Below are 19,524 nucleotides of genomic sequence, written 5' to 3'. Positions count from 1 at the left end.
GAGGAACATGAAAAAATGCATATAAATAAGGAAGGTGAAGAATTTTTATCTTGTACTTAATATTAAACTTGATAATCAACTTGATAAACTCCTTGTGTTTATCTCACCTTTACAAATTGCCCCATGCCTACCACAACTGATACCCTCAGAGAGACAAGAAAGTACACTGCATCCAGAAAACAAGACAAAGAGTATATATGCAAGGAATGTTCCAGAAACAAGGCGAGCTCTTGCAAATGAAAAAATAATTTTTTTTACTCAATAAAAGGTTTGGAACATAATGCTGATAAAATTGCCTGGAAATCTTTGAAGAAGACAAAAATATATCAAAGAAAAGGTAAAAAAAAATTGGAGGCTCCTCTAAGGGTGCTCCAACATCCAAATAATAGGAGAACAGAGAAAATGGCAACCAATGAGAACTAAAAGACATTGGAGCCATGCCTTCCAACCCCTGAGGCAAAATGGTTTCCAAACTGGAATTCAATTCCCAGATAAATCAATCAATGTGAGACTAGAATAAAGACATTTTCAAACATGTGAAGTCCCACAAATTTAACCACGCCTGTTCTCTTCTCCAGAAAGCTCAGGAAAAATAATGGAGTGGGATCCAGGGAACAGGTAATCCCACATAGGAAAGAGATGAAGAAAATCCCCAGGATGATAGTGAAGAGAAATTCCAGGACATCAGATGTGCAGCAGGTCCAGATAGTAAACGGTCCAGAATGGATCTTCAAGAGGGATGCCAGCAAGAAAAAGACTCGAAAGAAGTTATACTTCTGTGTAGAGGTGGTTGATGAATTGGGGACAGGCACAGAGAAAACAAGGCCAAAGAAGAACAAGACCATTATCTCTAGCACAACAGAAAAGTTATACATCTATGAATAATATCTACACCCATAACCATATTAATGCAAACACTGAATACTGATTTGGTCTGAATATTATAACTATTAGGGAGAAGGAGGGAAAGAAATGCAGATATGGTGTGTGCGTGTGTTGTGTATGGAGGGCACACAGCGGGAAGTTAAGAACTTCAAGAAATAGTAATATAAGCATGTACTTTAGGTCAATACTAGAAGAAACAGCTGAGAGCTGAAAGCAGTTGCTTTTGAAAGGTGAAATTAGCGAATGGGGAAGGACAGGCCTGAGGCCTGCCGTACTTGGTTATAAGTCTTAGAGAAGGATTTGGCATTCTAAACTATATACAACAAAAACATGATGAAAAATAAAATTTAACAAGTGCTTAGGAAATACACAGATGGAAATAACAATATCATACTTGCAGTAACAGCTGACATTTGAGCTTTTACATTTTAAATGCCTTATAGGCATGAACTCATGCATTCCCTACAAGGATGCTTTGAGGCAGGTACTACCATTTTCTCTATTTTACAGATGAGTAAACTCAGGGACAGAGAGGTTAAGTATTTTGCTCAGGGTCACCCAGCTAGTAAGTGGTGAACTGGGGTTAGAAGCCAGGCGCTAAAATTCCAGAGGCTGCACACTTATTCAGGGCACTCTACTGCCGTAGAATCAATTTTAAATTCATTCTACAAATAGTTTACGCAACAAATATTCATTGCCTATGTCATCAGGCACTGTTTTCTTTTACTTATTTTTTTAATTGAAAATGGCTCTCTTTTTTTTATTGATGTATAATTGATATACAACATTATATTAGTTTCAGGTGTACAACATAATGATTCAGTACTTGTATATACTGTGAAATGATCACCATGACAACTCTAGTTAACATCTGTCACAATATATAGTTTGAAAACTTTTTTCTTGTGCTGAGAACTTTTAAGATTATTCTCTTAGCAACTTCCGAATATGCAATACAGTATCATTAACCACAGTCACCATGCTGTACATTACATCCCCACGACTGACTTATTTTATCACTGGAAGTGTGTACCTTTGACTCCCTTTACCCACTTTGCACACTCCCACACTCTTCCTCTGGCAACCACCAATCTGTTCTATCTTTAAGCTTATTATTTTTTTCTTTTTAGATTCCACACAAATATAGAATAAGTGAGATCATAAGGTATTTCTCTTTCTCTGTTCAACTTATTTCACTTAGCATAATGCCCTCAAGGCCTATTCACGTTGCTGCAAATGGCAAGGTTTCATTCTTTTTTATGGCTGACTAATATTCCACTGTGTGACTATCTATCTATCTATATATACATACACACACCACATTTTCTTTATCCATTCATCTGTCAATGGATATTTAGGTTGTTTCCAGATCTTGGCTATTGTAAACAATGTTACAATGAACATAGGGGAGCATATATCTTTTCAAGTTAGTGTTTTCTTTTTCTTTGGATAAATACCCAGAATGGGATTGCTGGATCACATGGTAGTTCTATTTTTAATTTTTTTCCTCCATACTGTTTTCCATAGTGGTTGCACCAATTTACATTGCCATCCACAGTGCACAAGGGTTCCCTTTTCTCTACCTTCTCGTCAGGCACTGCTTTTGGTACTGGGGATATACGAGTGAGTACAGCAAAGACCTTGTCCTCAGGAAGCTTAAAGAGAGGGGTAACAGAGACAAAAGGAAGACACACAAAGCAGAGAATGATGGTATCGGTGGAGTGGGCCTTTCCGACATTGAGCAGAGACTTGAAGGAAATGGGGAGCAAGCCACATGGATAGTTGCAGGGAGAGTGTTTTAGGTATAGGGAACAGCATGTGCAAGGGCCCTGAGACACGAGTGAGGTTGGTGTGCTGGAGGCACTGTGCCAGAAGCAAGTGCATAAGAGTTAGAGTAGGAGGAGATGAGGTCAGGTAGGAGGCAAAGAAGGGCAGGGCCAGATCACATACGGCCTTGAAGACTGAGATAAAGGCTTTGGCTTTTACTTGGAATGAAATAGGAAGTCATGGAGGATTTCATTAAAAAATTTTTTTTGAAGGACCTTTATTGAGGTGTAGTGTCAATGACACATATTTAAAGTATACAGTTTGATAAGTTTTGCCATACAAATACACATGTGAAACCATCACCACAGTCAAGATAACGTAGATACCCATCACCTTGTCAACAGTTTCTTTACGATGATTTGCAATCCTTCTCTCCCTCACCTCCCCAGCCCTCGTCCCATGCCCATGCAGCAACTGATCTGCTTCCTGCCACCATGTGTTAGTCTCCATTTCCTAGAATTCTACATAAATGTATTACCTGCACCAATTCTTCATTCCTTTTTATTGCTGAGTTGTATTCCACTGTATGAATATACCAGATTGTTTACCCATTTACTTGCTGATGAACATTGGAACTGTTTCTTTTTCTTAACTATTATGAATAACACTGCTAAGAATATTTGTATACAAGCCTTTTAAGCATTCACATGGACTGTACAGTAGGTCTATATGTATCACTTTAAGAAACTTCCAAATTGCTTTCCAGAGCATTTGCACTATCTTAGTTTCCCCAAAACAATTCCATTTCGTCTACATTCTGTATGGTCAGCCTTTTTCATTTTAGCCATTGTAATAGGTGTGAGCGGTACCTTTTGTGGTTTTACTTTGTATTTTGCTAATGAATAATGATGTTTAACATCTTTTCATGTGCATATTTGCAACCCACCTATCTTTTTTGGTGAGGCGTCTATTCAAACTTTGGCTTCTTTTTTAATTGCTTTGATTTCTTATTGAGTTTTTAGAATTCTTTATATATTCTTGATACGAATCTTTTATCAGACACATTATTTGCAAATATTTTCTTCCAGTCTGTGGCTTGCCTTTTTATTTTCTTAACAGTGTGTTTTGAAGAGCAGAAGTTTTCAATTTTGATTAAGTCCAATTTATCAATTTGTTCTTTCCTGGATTGTGTTTCGGGGTTCTATCCAAAAGTCTTTGCCTAATCCAAGGTCACAAAGATTTTTATGCTGTGTTTTCTTAGTTTTACATTTTTAGGTTTTGTATTTAGGTCCATGATCTATTTAAGTTTGCTGTATGGCTTGAACCAAGTTCGTTTTTTTGCAAATGGATATCCAGTTGTTTCAGCACCATTTGTTGAACAGTATTTTTTCACCACTGAATTGCCTTTGTACTTTGTCAAAAATCAGTTGTCTGTGTATGTGTCAGTGTATTTCTTGACTCTGCTCTATTCCATTGATCTATTTTTCTATCTTTGCACCAATACCACACTTTCTTTATAATAAGTCCTGAAATCAGATAGTGTTAGCGTTTCAACCTCATTTTTTTTTTTTAAAGTTTGGCTAAGTCCTTTGCATTTCCATATGAATTTTAGAATTAGCTTGTCAATTTCTATAAAACAGTCTGATAAGATTTTCATTTGGATTGTATTAAATCTATAGATAAATTTTGGGAGAACTGACATTTTAAGAATATTGTGTCTCCTGACCCACGAGCAAGGTATCTCTCTCCAGTTAAGCAGTCTTCTTTAATTTCTCTCAGCAATGTTTCATACATCAAAAAATATGATGAAATGCTTGGGGATAAATCTGATAAAATATGAGTAAGACCTATACAATGAAAACCATGAAACACTGCTGAGAAAAGTTGAAAAAGATCTAAATATTTGGTTCTTAATTATGTGTTCTACTTCTTGCTTCATATGGTTAACATTGTCCTGATTTCTTTTAGTTAATATTTATTATGCTAATTTAAAATATTTTGGTTTGTTTGTTCTAATATTTCTGCTTCTCTTGGAATCTGTAATCCAACATATAATTTTTCTTTCAAAATGGCTGTTCTCAAATGTCTCATTATCTTGACCTACCAGGCAGTGCTACGGGGAAAGGCCAGTCTGCTGTGTCAGCTCCAAGCTGTTCAGTGATTGGGCTGAAGGAATCTTACTTCGATCAGAGAGGCCCTGGGACCAGAGGACCACAGTCATCACACCCCATCTCACAAAAGAACTCCTCTGGTCAGGAAAATTCTCAATCCCTCTCCTCACTCCCAGAGAGAATTAGAAGTGTAATTCTCCAGCTTCTTGGTTTATAGGAGCTGGAGTGAAGACATGATAATTTGTGACCTAGTCCCATCAAGCTTTCCCACTTCCTCACAAATACGCCACTGCGAGCTACTCTGGGCATACTTCTAAACAGACTTGGACCAGAGGTCTGAATCTTTCTGTATGGGGTAGACATCATTTGTCCCAAGGCAATGGCCAGTGATAAGCAAGTACAGAATTCCAGAGGTTCTCCTCACACCTCACTCCCCCTTACCCAGGCTGCACTGTCTCCTGCCTCAAGTCGAAGCCCCCCACCCCACATGCCCAAGTTCAAAACAGCCCCCCACCCCCTAACACCAGAGGCTTCCTGTAGCTTTCTGTTTCTTTTCTCTTTCTAAATTCCTCCTGAGTTGATCTTGGGGAGAGAAGCAGTAATCTTAATAGCTCAGAATCATGACAGGAACAGGAACAACACCAAATTTCTAATATAAATATTTAAAGTAGTAAAATTTCCTGTAATTTCCATCTAACTGCAACCCACACGTTTAGATATTATCATTATGATTTTTTGACACGTGAGTTATCTAGAAATGCATTTTTTAACTGTAAACGTTTTAAAAAATTATCTTTCTGTATCTGATTTCTAACTTAATCACATTCAAGTCAGGGAACAGAATCTTTATGATACACATTCATTAAAATTTGTTGATATCATTTTATGGCCTGGTAAGTGGCCAATTTTTACAAATGTTGCATGTGTCTTTGAGAAGAATGTGTTTTCTCTAATGGTTTGGGTGAAAGGGCCTACCAAAAGTCACTATTAAGTTTGTTAATTTTGTGTTATACAAATTTTCTGTTTACACATTTTCTGAAGGCTTAAACCATCAATAATACGAGTTATGCTGACACAGGAGCACCGTGATAGTGGCTCAGTGAGTTTGTCCATGTACTAATATTGATATTTGCTTTATATATTTTGAGGCTCTTTTACTAAGTGTCTATAATAATAAAATTATCAATCTTTTTGGTAGGTTGAATCTTTTATCATTAAATGGCTTTTTAAGCTCATTAAGGCTTTTGTTGTTAAGCACTTTTGTCTCACGTGAGAGCTTTATTTTATAGAATAACTGGCATATCCTGTTCCATCCTTCAGTGCTCCATCTTTCTTTGTCATTATATTTCAGGTATATCTCTTATAAAGAACATATAGCTAGATTTTAAAAGAAAAATCAAATCTGCTTAGTTCTTCTTTGAGCTGACAAATTTAATCCATAAATATTTATTGTGATTACTGATATATGAATTTGATTAAATTATCTAACCTTGTTTTCGGTGTCCCATTTTCTCCATGCTTTTTTTTTCCTCTTCCTTGATTTATTTTAAACGGCTTTTTGGGGGGTAATACTCTAATTCCACCACTGCTGTCCTCCACTTCTATCGATGTAGCATTTACTCCTGATATTTTACCGTGAATACTCAATACAGTCTTAGCAAGTATCAGTCTCTTAAAACATGAATGAAGTAAACATCCTAAACAATTCAAGGACCCTAGATTGGACTTTAACTATAATCACCAATACTACCAATTTAACATGTTAGTGGTATCTGCTATTTTAGACTGTCTTCCGAAAAGTCCTATAAATTACATATTATTATTATTATCCTTTTATATAAACAATGGTTAAATTTACCTAAATCTTTATCAATTTATCGGGTCTGCATTCATTCTTGCATCTCAGACTTTCCTTGGGAGATCATTTCTTTGAAACACATCCTTTAAAAAGCCAAGGTCTGTTGGTAGTAAACTTTCTTAGTTCTAAAAAATCTGAAAATATCTTTACTTCATCTTCATACATGAAAGATGTCTTTCTAGGTACACAGTTTTAGGTTGACAAGGTATTTTCCCTCAGTACTCTGAAGATGAGTCCACTGTCTTCTGGTTTCATTGTTGCTACTGAGAAACCTGATGTATAGCTGTCATTCTTTTGAAGGTAACTCGTCCTTTCTCTCTGGATTCTTTTAAGATTTTCCTTTTGGTTTTGGTGTACTACAGTATACTACAAAGTGTGGATTTCTTTTTATTTATTCTACTTGATACTCACTATGCTCTCTGCATCTGTGTCTATGGGTTTATAACTTTCACCAGTTTTGGGAATTCTTAGCCAAAATCTCTTCAACATCATGTTTTTTCAGCCTTCTATTCTTTTCATCAAAGACTCTGATCAAATATATCTTAGACCTTTTCTGTGTCTCTTAATCACTTTTTAATTTTTCCATCTCCTTGTATTTTTATGCTATATTCTGGCCTATTTCTTCAGATGTACTTCCATTTCACTAATTATCTCTTCAACGATTATATTGCTTATTTCTAACAATTACATGTTTTTTATTCAATTCTGCTGGATTAATTCTAATAATGATCAGTTGCCTGCTCATTTTATTTCTACAAACATTTTATCCATAGTTATTTATAATCTGTATTTATACAGATTATAATTACAATCTATGTTTTATAATTTTAGGATCTGCATTCTTAGAAATAAATATAATAGTTTTAGGTTGACTATCAGTGATGGTCAACTTATTATGTGTTTAACAATTTTTGATTGTCTAAATTAGGCATGTTGGATAGGATTCACATTAACTTCTGCAGATATCTAGTGGGTTCCATGTTAGGGTGAGTTTGTACAACATGGTACTTCAAAGCCATATTGCTTTCTTGGGAATATTAAGCACAGTGGCTAGTACACTAAGCAACAGGAAGCCATGGGATGCAATGGTGGCTGCTGAAGCCAATTATCTTGTTAAAAATTGAGTAAGTTAAATCTCAGGGCAGTAGTTCTGATAGCCATTTTCACCTAAACAAAAATTAAGTTTTCAGAAACACTACATGCAGAATTTGAAAATATATTGTCTAAAACAATAAACTGGGGCGAATTCTTTCAATTAAAGAAAGAAAATAACATCAACTCAACAATATAAAATGAGCAAGAATCCAGAAGCACTTTTTTTTAAAAAAGAGTATATTTTCCATAAAATAATTTATATATTATTGGAATAAATATACATGTTGCTCTCTCATAAAGTTTAAATAGCAATTAAGTTTGGGGAAAAAAGATTAATTCTACTTTTTCTTTTTTTTTTTTGAGGAAGATTAGCCCTGAGCTAACTGCTGCCAATCCTCCTCTTTTCGCTGAGGAAGACTGGCCCTGAGCTAACATCCATGCCCATCTTCCTCTACTTTATATGTGGGACACCTAACACAGCATGGCTTGCCAAGCGGTGCCATGTCCGCACCCAGGATCCGAACGGGCAAACCCCGGGCTGCCGAAGTGGAATGTGTGAACTTAACTGCTGCGCCACCGGGCCAGCCCCTAATTCTACTTTCTTAAATTAAAAAAATCAAATAATTATTCTAAATCTTGATAAAAAATTCATTACTTATGGGAGACAGAAATTTTCTTTTCTTTTAAAACTTCAGTCTTTATTTCTTACCAGCTTTTAAAAATACCAATAAAATGTTACCTTTCTTTTCATTAGTAGAAATTCTGAAATAGATTCTTGTAAAGAATACATAAAATATTTAAAGCTAGCTCTTTAGAACCAAAAGCAATCCAACTACAACTCACCATATTCATATCTGTATGAAAAAAATGGCCCATGACTTAATGATCAGAATTAAAAGGGATTTTGAATTGCTTACCTGCTGGCTGTTTTCACAGAACAGGTTTTCTTGTGCCCTCTTTCCGCTCGGTTATCTCTCAGAAGCTGATGCTACACAAAATGTTAAGACAAAGTTGTAGAAACAAAAACATTTTCATTATATTATTCTGTAAGTAAAAAAGTACTCTTCTAATTCAAAGGGACACTATTTGGTCACTTGCATTACTTTTTTTTTCCTACTGGTTTCTCCTAAAACAAAGACTACTACTTTCGCTAGGGATGCCCCCGACATTCTTGTAACCATCTTAAGAGTTGCTGGCCATTGCTTCCCTGACAGCTAACCCATTCTTAAAGTCTCTTAATATACAGCCAAGAGCTACAGGTCTAGAACTCAGTTTAAATACTGGGTCTCCAGAGTGGTCCTGGTTAAAATAATGTAACCTCCTTATCAATGGCCTCTACTATTCCATTTGGCTGTGAATTTTTTTTTTTTTCTAGATTTTATTTTTTTCCTTTTTCTCCCCGAACCCCCCAGTACATAGTTGTATATTCTTTGTTGTGGGTCCTTCTAGTTGTGGCATGTGGAACGCTGCCTCAGCGTGGTTTGATGAGCAGTGCCATGTCCGCGCCCAGGATTCGAACCAACGAAACACTGGGCCGCCTACAGTGGAGCGTGCGAACTCAACCACTCGGCCACGGGGCCAGCCCCTGGCTGTGAATTTTTTTAAGCTTTGTCACCTACACTGATATAAAAGATCTTATATTATATTCTCTGTATTTACTGGCCTAACATGGTAAAAACACACACTTAAAACATTATTTTTCAAAGAAATTATTGGCTTGGAAATTTATAATTAGAAATATGTATATATTTGATTGCCTCCTCAAAATGCCTCCCCTTCCACTTCTCTTCACACTTGCTTTACCTAACTAATTGGAAGGAAAAACAACAAATAGTCAGTACTCTTTACTATGTTCACTCAAACTGTAGCTTATCTTATTTACGCAGAAATATGATTATACGCAAGACCAGGCTAAAAAGAAATTGTACAGCGTATTAGAAATTAACCCTAACAAAAATAGAAATCTTAGAAGTAATAAGGCAGGATGGATCTGGGTTCTAATCCCAGCTGTGCCAGTAACTAACAAGTCAGTAGGTTTTCATCACAGATCTACCATTTACAAGCTGTGTAGCCTTACACTAAGTACTTAACCTCTCTAAGTCTCAGTCTCCATCTGTAAAACGGACATAATAATATCTACCTGGAAGGCTGCACTCAGTGTTAAAGAAGATAAACCGTGTAAAATGCTTAGCACTCGGAGTGGAACATAAGAAATACTGAGAAAATGTTCAAATGTTACAATTATGATCATAATTAATGAGCCTGATTGTCAGTGGGTATTGTCTGACCAGTCTCAATAACTTTTAATGAAATAACTGCCTTGAACTGTTTAATGACATCATTTAGAATCAATTATTAGCAACATCTGGCTATCTTTGAGAAAGAATAGAACTTAATTAGATCACCAAGAATGTGGCTATAACATTCATTCTTTCAGGAATGTCTTAACTAAATAAGTATATCTTAAATTTCTCTTAAATATCTACTTCTTTCTATCCTCACTACCACCACCCTAGTCCAGACCATCATTTTCTCTCACCTGTAACAATTTCCTAACTGGCCTCCTTGCCTCCAGCCTGGTTCCTAATTAGTCCATCCTCCATATTGCAGCCAGTAATTCTAAAATTGGAGCTGATTAATTACTCTCTTCAAATAAACCTTAAAATCTTGTACAAGGCTTTCACGTACCTTCATAATTTGGTTACGTTTCTAAACTCGTAATTTACTACACTTCCTCCTACCCCCAACCTAACCTCCTTACTTCTAAATTATATGTCCCAGCCATATTGGACTTCTCAGTTTGGGGTGTGTACCACATTCTCACTCGCCTTTGGCCCTTTGTTTCAGTTATTCAATCTGCCTGCATCCCAAAGGGCCAGCACAGTGTCTGGAATGTTTTTAGTGCTCGATAAATATTTGCTGAATGAATGAATAAACAAGATAAAGAAATAGTGAGTGAGATCTAGTATCTGATATGTAGCTGAAGCCATATCTCATTATGATTCCTTATAGAAAATAGCAACCATTTATCTTAAGTCCATTAATCTGAAAGTGTTTCAATTTAGAAACACTTCGTACCATGAAAACGAAATTATTTCTGAAAATAAAAAAATTAATTGCTTTGGCATTTCTAAGTCTAGTGCCTTTGAAAAAATAACATACAAACCAACATTTGTGACACAGATAGCTACAGATGACATGATGAAATCTCTACCTCCGCTTTAAATTGATAGTACTAATTAACTAACTTTTCTAATTTTAAGATAAAAGACAGATAGTTGAACATTATTCCTGTGGTTTGTGTTAAAACAGTTAAAACAAAAGACTCATGGGGCCGGCCCTATGATGTAGTGGTTAAGTTTGCACGCTCTGCTGCTGTGGCCCAGCGTTCACAGGTTCGGATCCCGGGCATGGACCTACACACCACTCATCAAGCCATGCTGCGGTGGCATCCCACATACAAAATAGAGGAGGGTTGCCACAGATGTTAGCTCAGGGCCAATCTTCCTCAAGCAAAAAGAGGATGATTGCCAGGAATGTTCAGTCAGGGTCAATCTGCCTCACCAAAAAAAACACACACACAAAAAAGACTCAAAATCCCAGACATAAAGTTCTGAAATAAGAAAAGAATTCCATAGTTTAGTTTTGAAAAATGCAACTATAATGACCAACATAAGTATTAGGTTGTACCTATTAGGCCTGGATAGTTCTCAGAGAGGCCACCACCCAGATGAACTTAAATGAGACAGCACCCTCTCTGTACTCCAGTGTCAGAGCTCCTTCTATTAGATGCATATCAGGATGTCTTTTCTTCCTCAAATTTATAGCTTTGATGGGCTTTGTATGTAAAAGGAGACAAATGTTAAGAGTTACCTAATACAATGCACCTATATTAAGAAGCCATCACAAAATTATCCTATTTTATCAATAAAATTATAAATCTGGGTGTACCTTTGCAAATTTAAAATCAAGCTCAGATAAAAAATACAGACTCAGATCTCTAGGCCACGAGTCTAACAAGTTCATAGGGGAAACTAGATCTTGTAAGGGACAAAGATGAAAAAATTAATCCAGAGTGTTACTCAAATAGGACACATATTTGTGTTTGAAAGGTTCCCAACATCTTTCTGCTGTGCCCCAAAGAATCAAAAAACGTGGGGACGGAAATCAGGTCATGAATTCATGAGGAAAGACACAAGAATCCTTGGGCTCTGATCTAATAAGCAGGAATAGCTCATCAGGTTTTGAGAAATTCTTCAATCATCTTATTGATAATTTTTCTGTTTCCTGGGACTCCTATCAGTGTCACAAGTGAGGTCACTTTTCAGGGTTCTGACTCAACAATGTCACCTCTGATTAAAAATAGAACTTTGAATATGGTGCGAAGTGCTTCTTACCTTTCGACTTTCAGATTGCTGGACTTAGGCCAAACGGAGACACAATTCCCTTATTAGTGACCTGCAGATGTATATTAAAAAATGACTCATATAAGAATCACATGAAAATTCATAAACACAAAGCCTAGTCCAACGTGAGGTTTACAAAAGGTACACAATTGAAAAAACTGCTGAGTTAAACCAGGGAGAGAAGTGTTCAGAACTGGATAATGGTTCTTATAGTTATAGAAAGGGAGTGAAGAATTTCGTTGGCTATTCATGATGATTTTACAAGATTACTAAAAGTTCCAAATGCCTAACAGAAGAATAAGAAGCAAAGGGCAGAATTCTTATTCCACAATGATCCTCCCTTACTAGCGGACGCTCAGAAGGCATTCAAGCTCAGGAGTGTTTCTATTAGCAGCCACTTTACAGCTAACTTCTCAAATGTCTACAAAATAATCTCAAGTCTCCTCACACTAAGCCTCTTAGTGTCCTCAACCTTAAAAAGAAAACTAAGTAATACCTAAACTGTGATCATGACTCCTTAAGATACCTGTAAACGCAGTCAAAATGTCAAACCGTTAGACATTCAAGGAGCGAAAGCCTCAGAGTTAAGAAAGACAAAAAAATTAAAAAATGATGCTGTGTTTAGTTGCCTCTCTGTTATTCCTTCCACTTGTGAACCAACTTTCACACTTCTCTTCTGTGGCTTTTATTGTGTCCTCTCTGTGGTATTCCTAAACATTTAACAACAGACTGTAATGATTGCTTTTCTGCCCTGGATTATAACCACCTATGCTGTTTTTATTAATCTCTCTTTTTGTAAAAATAGAGAGTATCTGATAGATAATGGCTGATGGATAATAGTTATTTACTAAATGTGTAATACAGGAATGAGAAGTATGCATGGTGCAAATGGAAATGGGAGTTAGCACTAAGGAACAGAAAGAGGAATCATCAGATGGGGAAACTAGTGAGTGGTGGGATTTCAAAAGAAGTGGAGTTAATGCTACCATTTCTGTATGTTTATAAGTTGGTACGGAAAAAATAAAAGGTGATCATGCACGCTAATAGTCATTCATTCAACAATATACGGAAGAATTTTATAGTTCTTCATGGTCTTGCATTTCATCACTTGCACCTCGGTTTAGCCAATGGTTTACTGTGCTGTAGGTAGGTCTAAGTTGAACTAAGAAATTTGTATGCCTCAAAATGTAAGTAGTCTGTATGTGTTCGTACACATACATGTATGTACAGTCATTCCTCATTATTTGCAGATTCCGTATTGTCAAATTTGCCTATTTGCTAAAATTTATTTGTAATGCCCAAATCAGTACTTCTGGCATCTCTGCAGTCATTTGCAGACGTGCACAGAGTGGTAAAAATTTAAGTTCCCTGTAGCGCACATTTTCAGCTGAGGTCTGACAAGGCGATGCTCTGTCTTCGTGTTTCAGCTCTCATACTGTAAATGTGTCTTGTTTGCGATGTATTTAGTGCTACGTTTTTTGCATTTTTGTGTTCTTGTTTTTGATTTCATTGTTTGCAATGGCCCCCAAGCACAGTGCTGAAGTGCTGCCTAATGTTTCTAAGTACAAGAAGGCTGTGATGGGTCTGACAGAGAAAATATGTGCGTTAGATGAGTTTTGTTCAGGCATAAGTTATACGGCTGTTGGCCATGGGTTCAATGTTAATGAAGCAATGATATGCATTAAACGAGGTGTCTTTAAACAGAAAACCACATCAAACAAGGATACGTATGGAGTGGTTAGTGAAAATGTGTGACCAGAGGGTCTCAGGGACTTTACCCAGTATTTTCCCCATGAGCAACGTTTCACTATTTGCCACTGTAGGGTTTGCATCAACTTTAAACATAGATAGCTACCACAAATAACAAGAATCAACCATATTTATTAATTAATAACCCATCTGGTCAAGATAAAAATCTGAAATGGTATATCAAAGTTTAAGCAAAAGGCTGATTCAAAAAATGGTCAAAAAGACTTAAAAAATTTAAAAGAAAAAATTGGTCAACTTTCTTCTTATGTTATTAGCTACTAGTTAATTTTTAAGTGCAGCAAAAAAGCTTGGCTGGAAGTAACCCATTATACTATAATTTGAAACATAAATTTACAACATCACTTTAATATCTTGCAAATTCTAAAGGGCAGAAAATGAGCTTTAAAAAATTGTACTTGGGGAGCCAGCCCTGAGGGTGGTTGAAGTTTGGTATGCTCCACTTTGGTGGCCCGGGTTCAGTTCCTGGGTGCAGAACCACACCTCTCCTCTGTCAGTAGCCATGCTGTGGCAGAGGCCCACATAGAAGAACTAGAAGGACCTATATCTAGAATATACAACCATGCACTGGGGCTTTTGGGAGGAGGAAAAAGAAAAAAGGAGAGAGGAAGATTGGCAACAGATGTTAGCTCAGGGTGAATCTTTCCCAGCAAAAAAAAACCTGCACCTGTTTTAAAAAAATTGTAGTTTTGGATAAATTATATCCTGATGCAACTTACTACTAGAAGCAGAATCTTACTGTAAACATTGTATAGGGAGGGATATGAACCATTTGGAAAAGCACAAAGTCTAATTTTTATATTCTGAACAATAAGATACAACACATCCCAGATGTAAGCTAGCCTAGATAATTTCCAAATCTTTAGAAATAGTGGTACATGTTCTATTATCAATGTGAGAAATATCTTTAAAGGGGCAAATCACTCTCATGGAAAAAGGCAAGTTTACAAAAATTCATTAAAACTGAATTCACATGATAATTTTCTTGAATTAGGCTCACATGTGTTAAGAAATATAGTACAGTTTCTAATGAAGCATTTGGCATTTTCTTTTTATAAGTAAAAGGAACTATGGTATATGCAATCAACTGTGGACCTGCTGGCCAGTTTAAGAAATAAAACATCACCAGTACAGTTATGTTACCAATTACCATTACCCAGCACGACCCCCTCTTTACCTTCCTACCTCCCTACCACTCAGAAGAAATGATCCCTGTGGATCTGAGGTTTTTTCATTTGCATGTATTCAAAGGTATTTCTTATATATCACATTTTTGGCTCACTTAAAAAATTACTTTTATAATCCACAATGAAAAAAACACTCAGCAAGGATGCAAACGCTAAAATGTAGATGCTTTAAAATTTATCAATAATTTAAACCTTAAATTACCTTAGCATGCTGCAGAGAGAGAACTAGCACATCCAAGGGACAAAGAAAGTGATGACTTATTTTATACGTAAAGTTAATTGGAATGAATGTCAAGTTCTTGCTACATCAGCGAATCATTGTGCTGCCACGTATACTAATTAGAAATTAAAAAAAAAACTCATCTGGAAATATAAACTTGTAAGAAACTATTACGACCTTCTAAACTTCAAAAATAAAAACATTCTCTTGCTGGCTGATCTTATGCTTAACACAAATCAACTTTTAAAGCATATTACTATTTTGAAAGCTTAACTTTCTGAAAAACAAATATAAATGGTGAAATCCTACAAACAAGTGAATTCCAGAACCTCTCCACGGAAGGGACACTTGTGACTGAGGAAGGTGGCAGTAAGGGAGAACGCTGATGTTTCTTGAGGATCCTTCAGTGTATTAAGCTCTGGCACAATTAACTCCTTTTTAAATAAGCTGAGATTTAGATACTTTCTCATAAAGCTGATCTACTGCATTGAAGGGAGATAAACACTTGAAAGAGACTGAGTAACTTCCTTTGGGATGAGAATGTTCCTTACCTGGCCATGCTCTGTCCTAGCCCCTGGGCTGAACCAATGTCTGCAGAGGAAAGAGAAAAGCAGTTAGCAGGAGCCTGGCTCAAAGCCCACGAGCTCACACAATCAACCTGCGTGAGCTTTAGGAAATGTGGCCGCCACCAGCAACAGCGCCTTAAGTACGCTTTATTTTAATGGATATTTCATGTAATTCTAGACTTACACCAATTTTGACAGAAATGTAAGAGTGCTCATAACCCAGTAATTTTCAATTTAATAAGCAAACTCAGTTAGAATTACATTTCCATTTAATTATGTTAACATAAACTGCTGGGACCGTATTCATTTTATGAATCAATTCTGGTTATAAAGTCTACAAACGCTATCATTTACCACAACTTAATTATAGCACCATTACAACAAATTATGACCTTCTGATTGTTGGAGTTTTAAAAAACATTAAAAATACAAGAATATTATATCCTCTGGCTATGTCCCCAGGAACCATCACACAAGCCCCTTGATGTGAATTCTGGAGCATCAGCTGAAGGCACCTCGAACCCATGGCTTCCATAGTTATAACAATCTGGATTCGGGCTGAGAACAAGTTCAACAACATTTAAAATATAGAAGTCACTGCACAGTCTTTCCTTCTCACATTGTCCCTGCCTGGCCCACCCCACACTGCTTCAGCTTCTCCTTGGATTTTAATAGTGACCTACCTGGCGATATTGTTCAAGAGGAGTTGCTATCATTAGCTATGTGTCCAGTCTTGTGACAGAATTCTGCATAAAAACTAATTGTAAACATCAAGGAGTCGAAAATCCAGAGACATTGTGGCAGATGAGCCAATGAAAGCCCACCATCACACGGCATGATACAGTTTATTTTTTCCAGAACAATAATATTGAGTACCTCTACGTACCAAGCACTCTTTAGACACATGACATGCATTGTTTCCTATGCTCAAAAAAACCTTACTAGGTTACTCTCATGTTCCAGATGCAGAAGTGAGGATCAGATGTTAGGTTATTTGCCCAAAATGTGCTTTCTCCATACCATACTGTAGAAGGACAAGGGGCTTCCATTGAAAGGGCACATTTCCTGGTACCCTCTAAGACTCCGAGGCATTCTCTAGCCTCTCCAGTACCAACATGTGGGCATAAACAGCCTCTATGTTAAAAGGATTTGTCTATGTCCTTACTGGAACATTTCTCAAGCTCACAGACAGCGATGCTCCTTGGCAGCTCAGATTCCACCTTTGATGTGGGAATGGAAACATTGGTATTGTAAATGACAACTGGATTAATTACCACCTAGAAACAAATTATTCACTGCCATTCCCCTGACAACGTGCCTACACATTTCCCCCTCTGCTATGGATTGTGCCTTCTTTAAAGAAAAAAAATTTAATCAAATGCATACACATAGTTAAAACACAAAACAAAACAAATAAATGAAAAGGTTTAAAAACACTAGTGTTTTGTCTCATCTATCCTGATTCCTAATCTCTGTCCAGAGAAACCACTGTCAACTCTTTCAGTCTTTTCTTTTGCTACTTAATGATGCATTTGTAAAGAATATGGTTATACCGATATTTTGTGATTAATTTATTTTAGACATGAAGGACTGACTTCCTATTATTATAAATTTAACTCTTATACTACTCCCAACCCCCTATTTCTAGTTATAACACCATTTTTAATTATTGAATTGTGAATACTGATATTATGACTACGTGAATACTTTGTGCTGCTCAATTTCTTTCTGTTTCTCCTAAAGTTGGTAGTTGCCTTGTTTTTCTTCTTTTGCTGCTTTTTCTATGTACCCACTGACCTTCTTTATTAGAGCTGTCAAATCCTTATTACTGTTAATTTTCAAATATTAAAAAAATCTCTGATAATATACCCGTCTCTTACTCCTCCTCCCTTTTTAGCCCTGAGAGATCTCCTTCCAAAAGCCCTTTGTCCATTTGGTCTCATCTGGTTGCTGTTCTCCAGATCTGCCCTGGAGCTTCCCTCTGCTTCCACTGGGGCTTCACATGACTTCTCTCCTTTGCTGTTACCTCTGTTTCCTGTTTCCCAAAGCTTCTCAGTTTATTTCTGCCTTTTCTCAAATCACTCACTTGCACAGTATTTTGAGAGTGCTTGAGAAGTACTTTGTTTGAGCTGTTGAGTTGATCTTTTTTCTTCCTTATTTGTCTGCTTTCTTCTTCAGGTAATTAGTTTTCAATACACCAATTCAATATTTCTTCTTCTTCTTTTGCATGTGATCTGTACTTTTCTTCTCTGGATGTTTTCAAGAGTTTCTAATTTCACTAGTAGTGGGCCATTTTCCTTTACTGTGTTAGATGAGACCTTTCGATCTACAGATCTGCGTCTTTCAGTATGAGAAAATTCATTCATTCGTTTTCTTTTCCCTTTTTTTTTTTGTCTCTCCTTCTAACATTTAATTGTTAGATCTTCTGGATTGATCTGCTAAGTTTTCTTATTTTTCCCTCCTAAAATTTCTTTGTCTTCTTTTTTTAATTTTAATTTTTCCTTCTTCTCCCCAAAGCCCCCCCAGTATATAGATGTATATTTTAGTTGTGGGAACTTCTAGTTGTGGCATGTGGGATGCCACCTCAGCATGGCTTGACGTGTGGTGCTACGTCTGCACCCAGGATCCGAACCAGCGAAACCCTGGGCCAGTGAAGAGGAGCGTGTGAACCCAATCACTGGACCACGGGGCCAGGCCCTCTTTGTCATTTTATTAAGTTATTTCTTCAACTTTTAAAATTAAATTAAATTTTTTATTTTGAGATAATTGTAGATTTACATGCAGTTCTAAGAAATAAAACAGAGATCCCATGCACCTTTACATAGTTTTCCAAAATGGCAACATCTTGCAAAACTATAGTGTGATATCACAATTAGGATACTAACATTGATACAGTCCAGATACAGAACAATTCCATCACAATGATCCTTTTTGATGCCCTTTTATAGCCACACCCACTTCCTTCCCACTCTCCCTCTTCTGTACTTAACCCCTGTCAACCACTAACCTGTTCTCCTTTTTCAAACAATTTTGTTATTTCAAGAATATTACATAATGGAACCACAAGCTGTGTAACTTTTTTGGATTGGCTTTTTAACACTCAGTATAATTCTATGGAGAATTAACCAAGTTGCTATGTGTATCAATATTTTGTTCCTTTTTATTCTGAGTAGGATTCCATTGTATGGAAGTACTACAGTTTATTTAACCATTCACCCACTGAAGAACATCTGGGCTGTATCCAATTTTGGGTTTCTACAAATAAAGCTGCTGTGAACCTTAGTGTACAGGCTTTTGTGTGAATATAGCCTTCATTTCTGTGCGATCAACGCCCAAGAGTACAACTGCTGGTTACTATGGTAACTGCATATTTAGTTTTATAAGAAACTGCGAAAATATGTTCCAGAATGGCTACACCATTTTACAATCACACCAGCAATGGATCCAGTTTGTCCAGTTTGCCCACATCCTCATCAGCATTTGACGTTGTCACTATTTTTTATTTTAGCTATTCTGATAGATGTGTAGTGATAGCTCATTGTGGTCTTATTTGCATTTCCCTGGTGGATAATGATGCTAAACATCTTTTTGTGTGCTTATTTGTCATCTGGGTATTCTCCTTGGTGAAATGGTTGCTTATGTCTTTTGCCTATTTCCTAATT

The 19,524-nt window shown here is 36.5% G+C and overlaps 1 protein-coding gene across 1 annotated transcript in view; it reads right to left on the bottom strand.

Moving 5' to 3' along the window:
- GPATCH2 (G-patch domain containing 2) overlaps nt 1-19,524 on the bottom strand; it is a 180,352-nt gene that overhangs the window by 37,873 nt on the left and 122,955 nt on the right. The window contains exons 7-8 of the mRNA XM_046679824.1: nt 15,848-15,887; nt 8,634-8,704 (exon numbers count right to left, since the gene is read on the bottom strand). Coding sequence (XP_046535780.1) covers nt 8,634-8,704; nt 15,848-15,887 — 111 coding nt within the window. The remainder of the gene's footprint in view (nt 1-8,633; nt 8,705-15,847; nt 15,888-19,524) is intronic.

Source organism: Equus quagga, chromosome 12 (assembly GCF_021613505.1).
Source record: "Equus quagga isolate Etosha38 chromosome 12, UCLA_HA_Equagga_1.0, whole genome shotgun sequence".
Lineage (NCBI taxonomy): Eukaryota > Metazoa > Chordata > Mammalia > Perissodactyla > Equidae > Equus > Equus quagga.
This window is presented reverse-complemented; position numbering and strand designations above follow the sequence as displayed.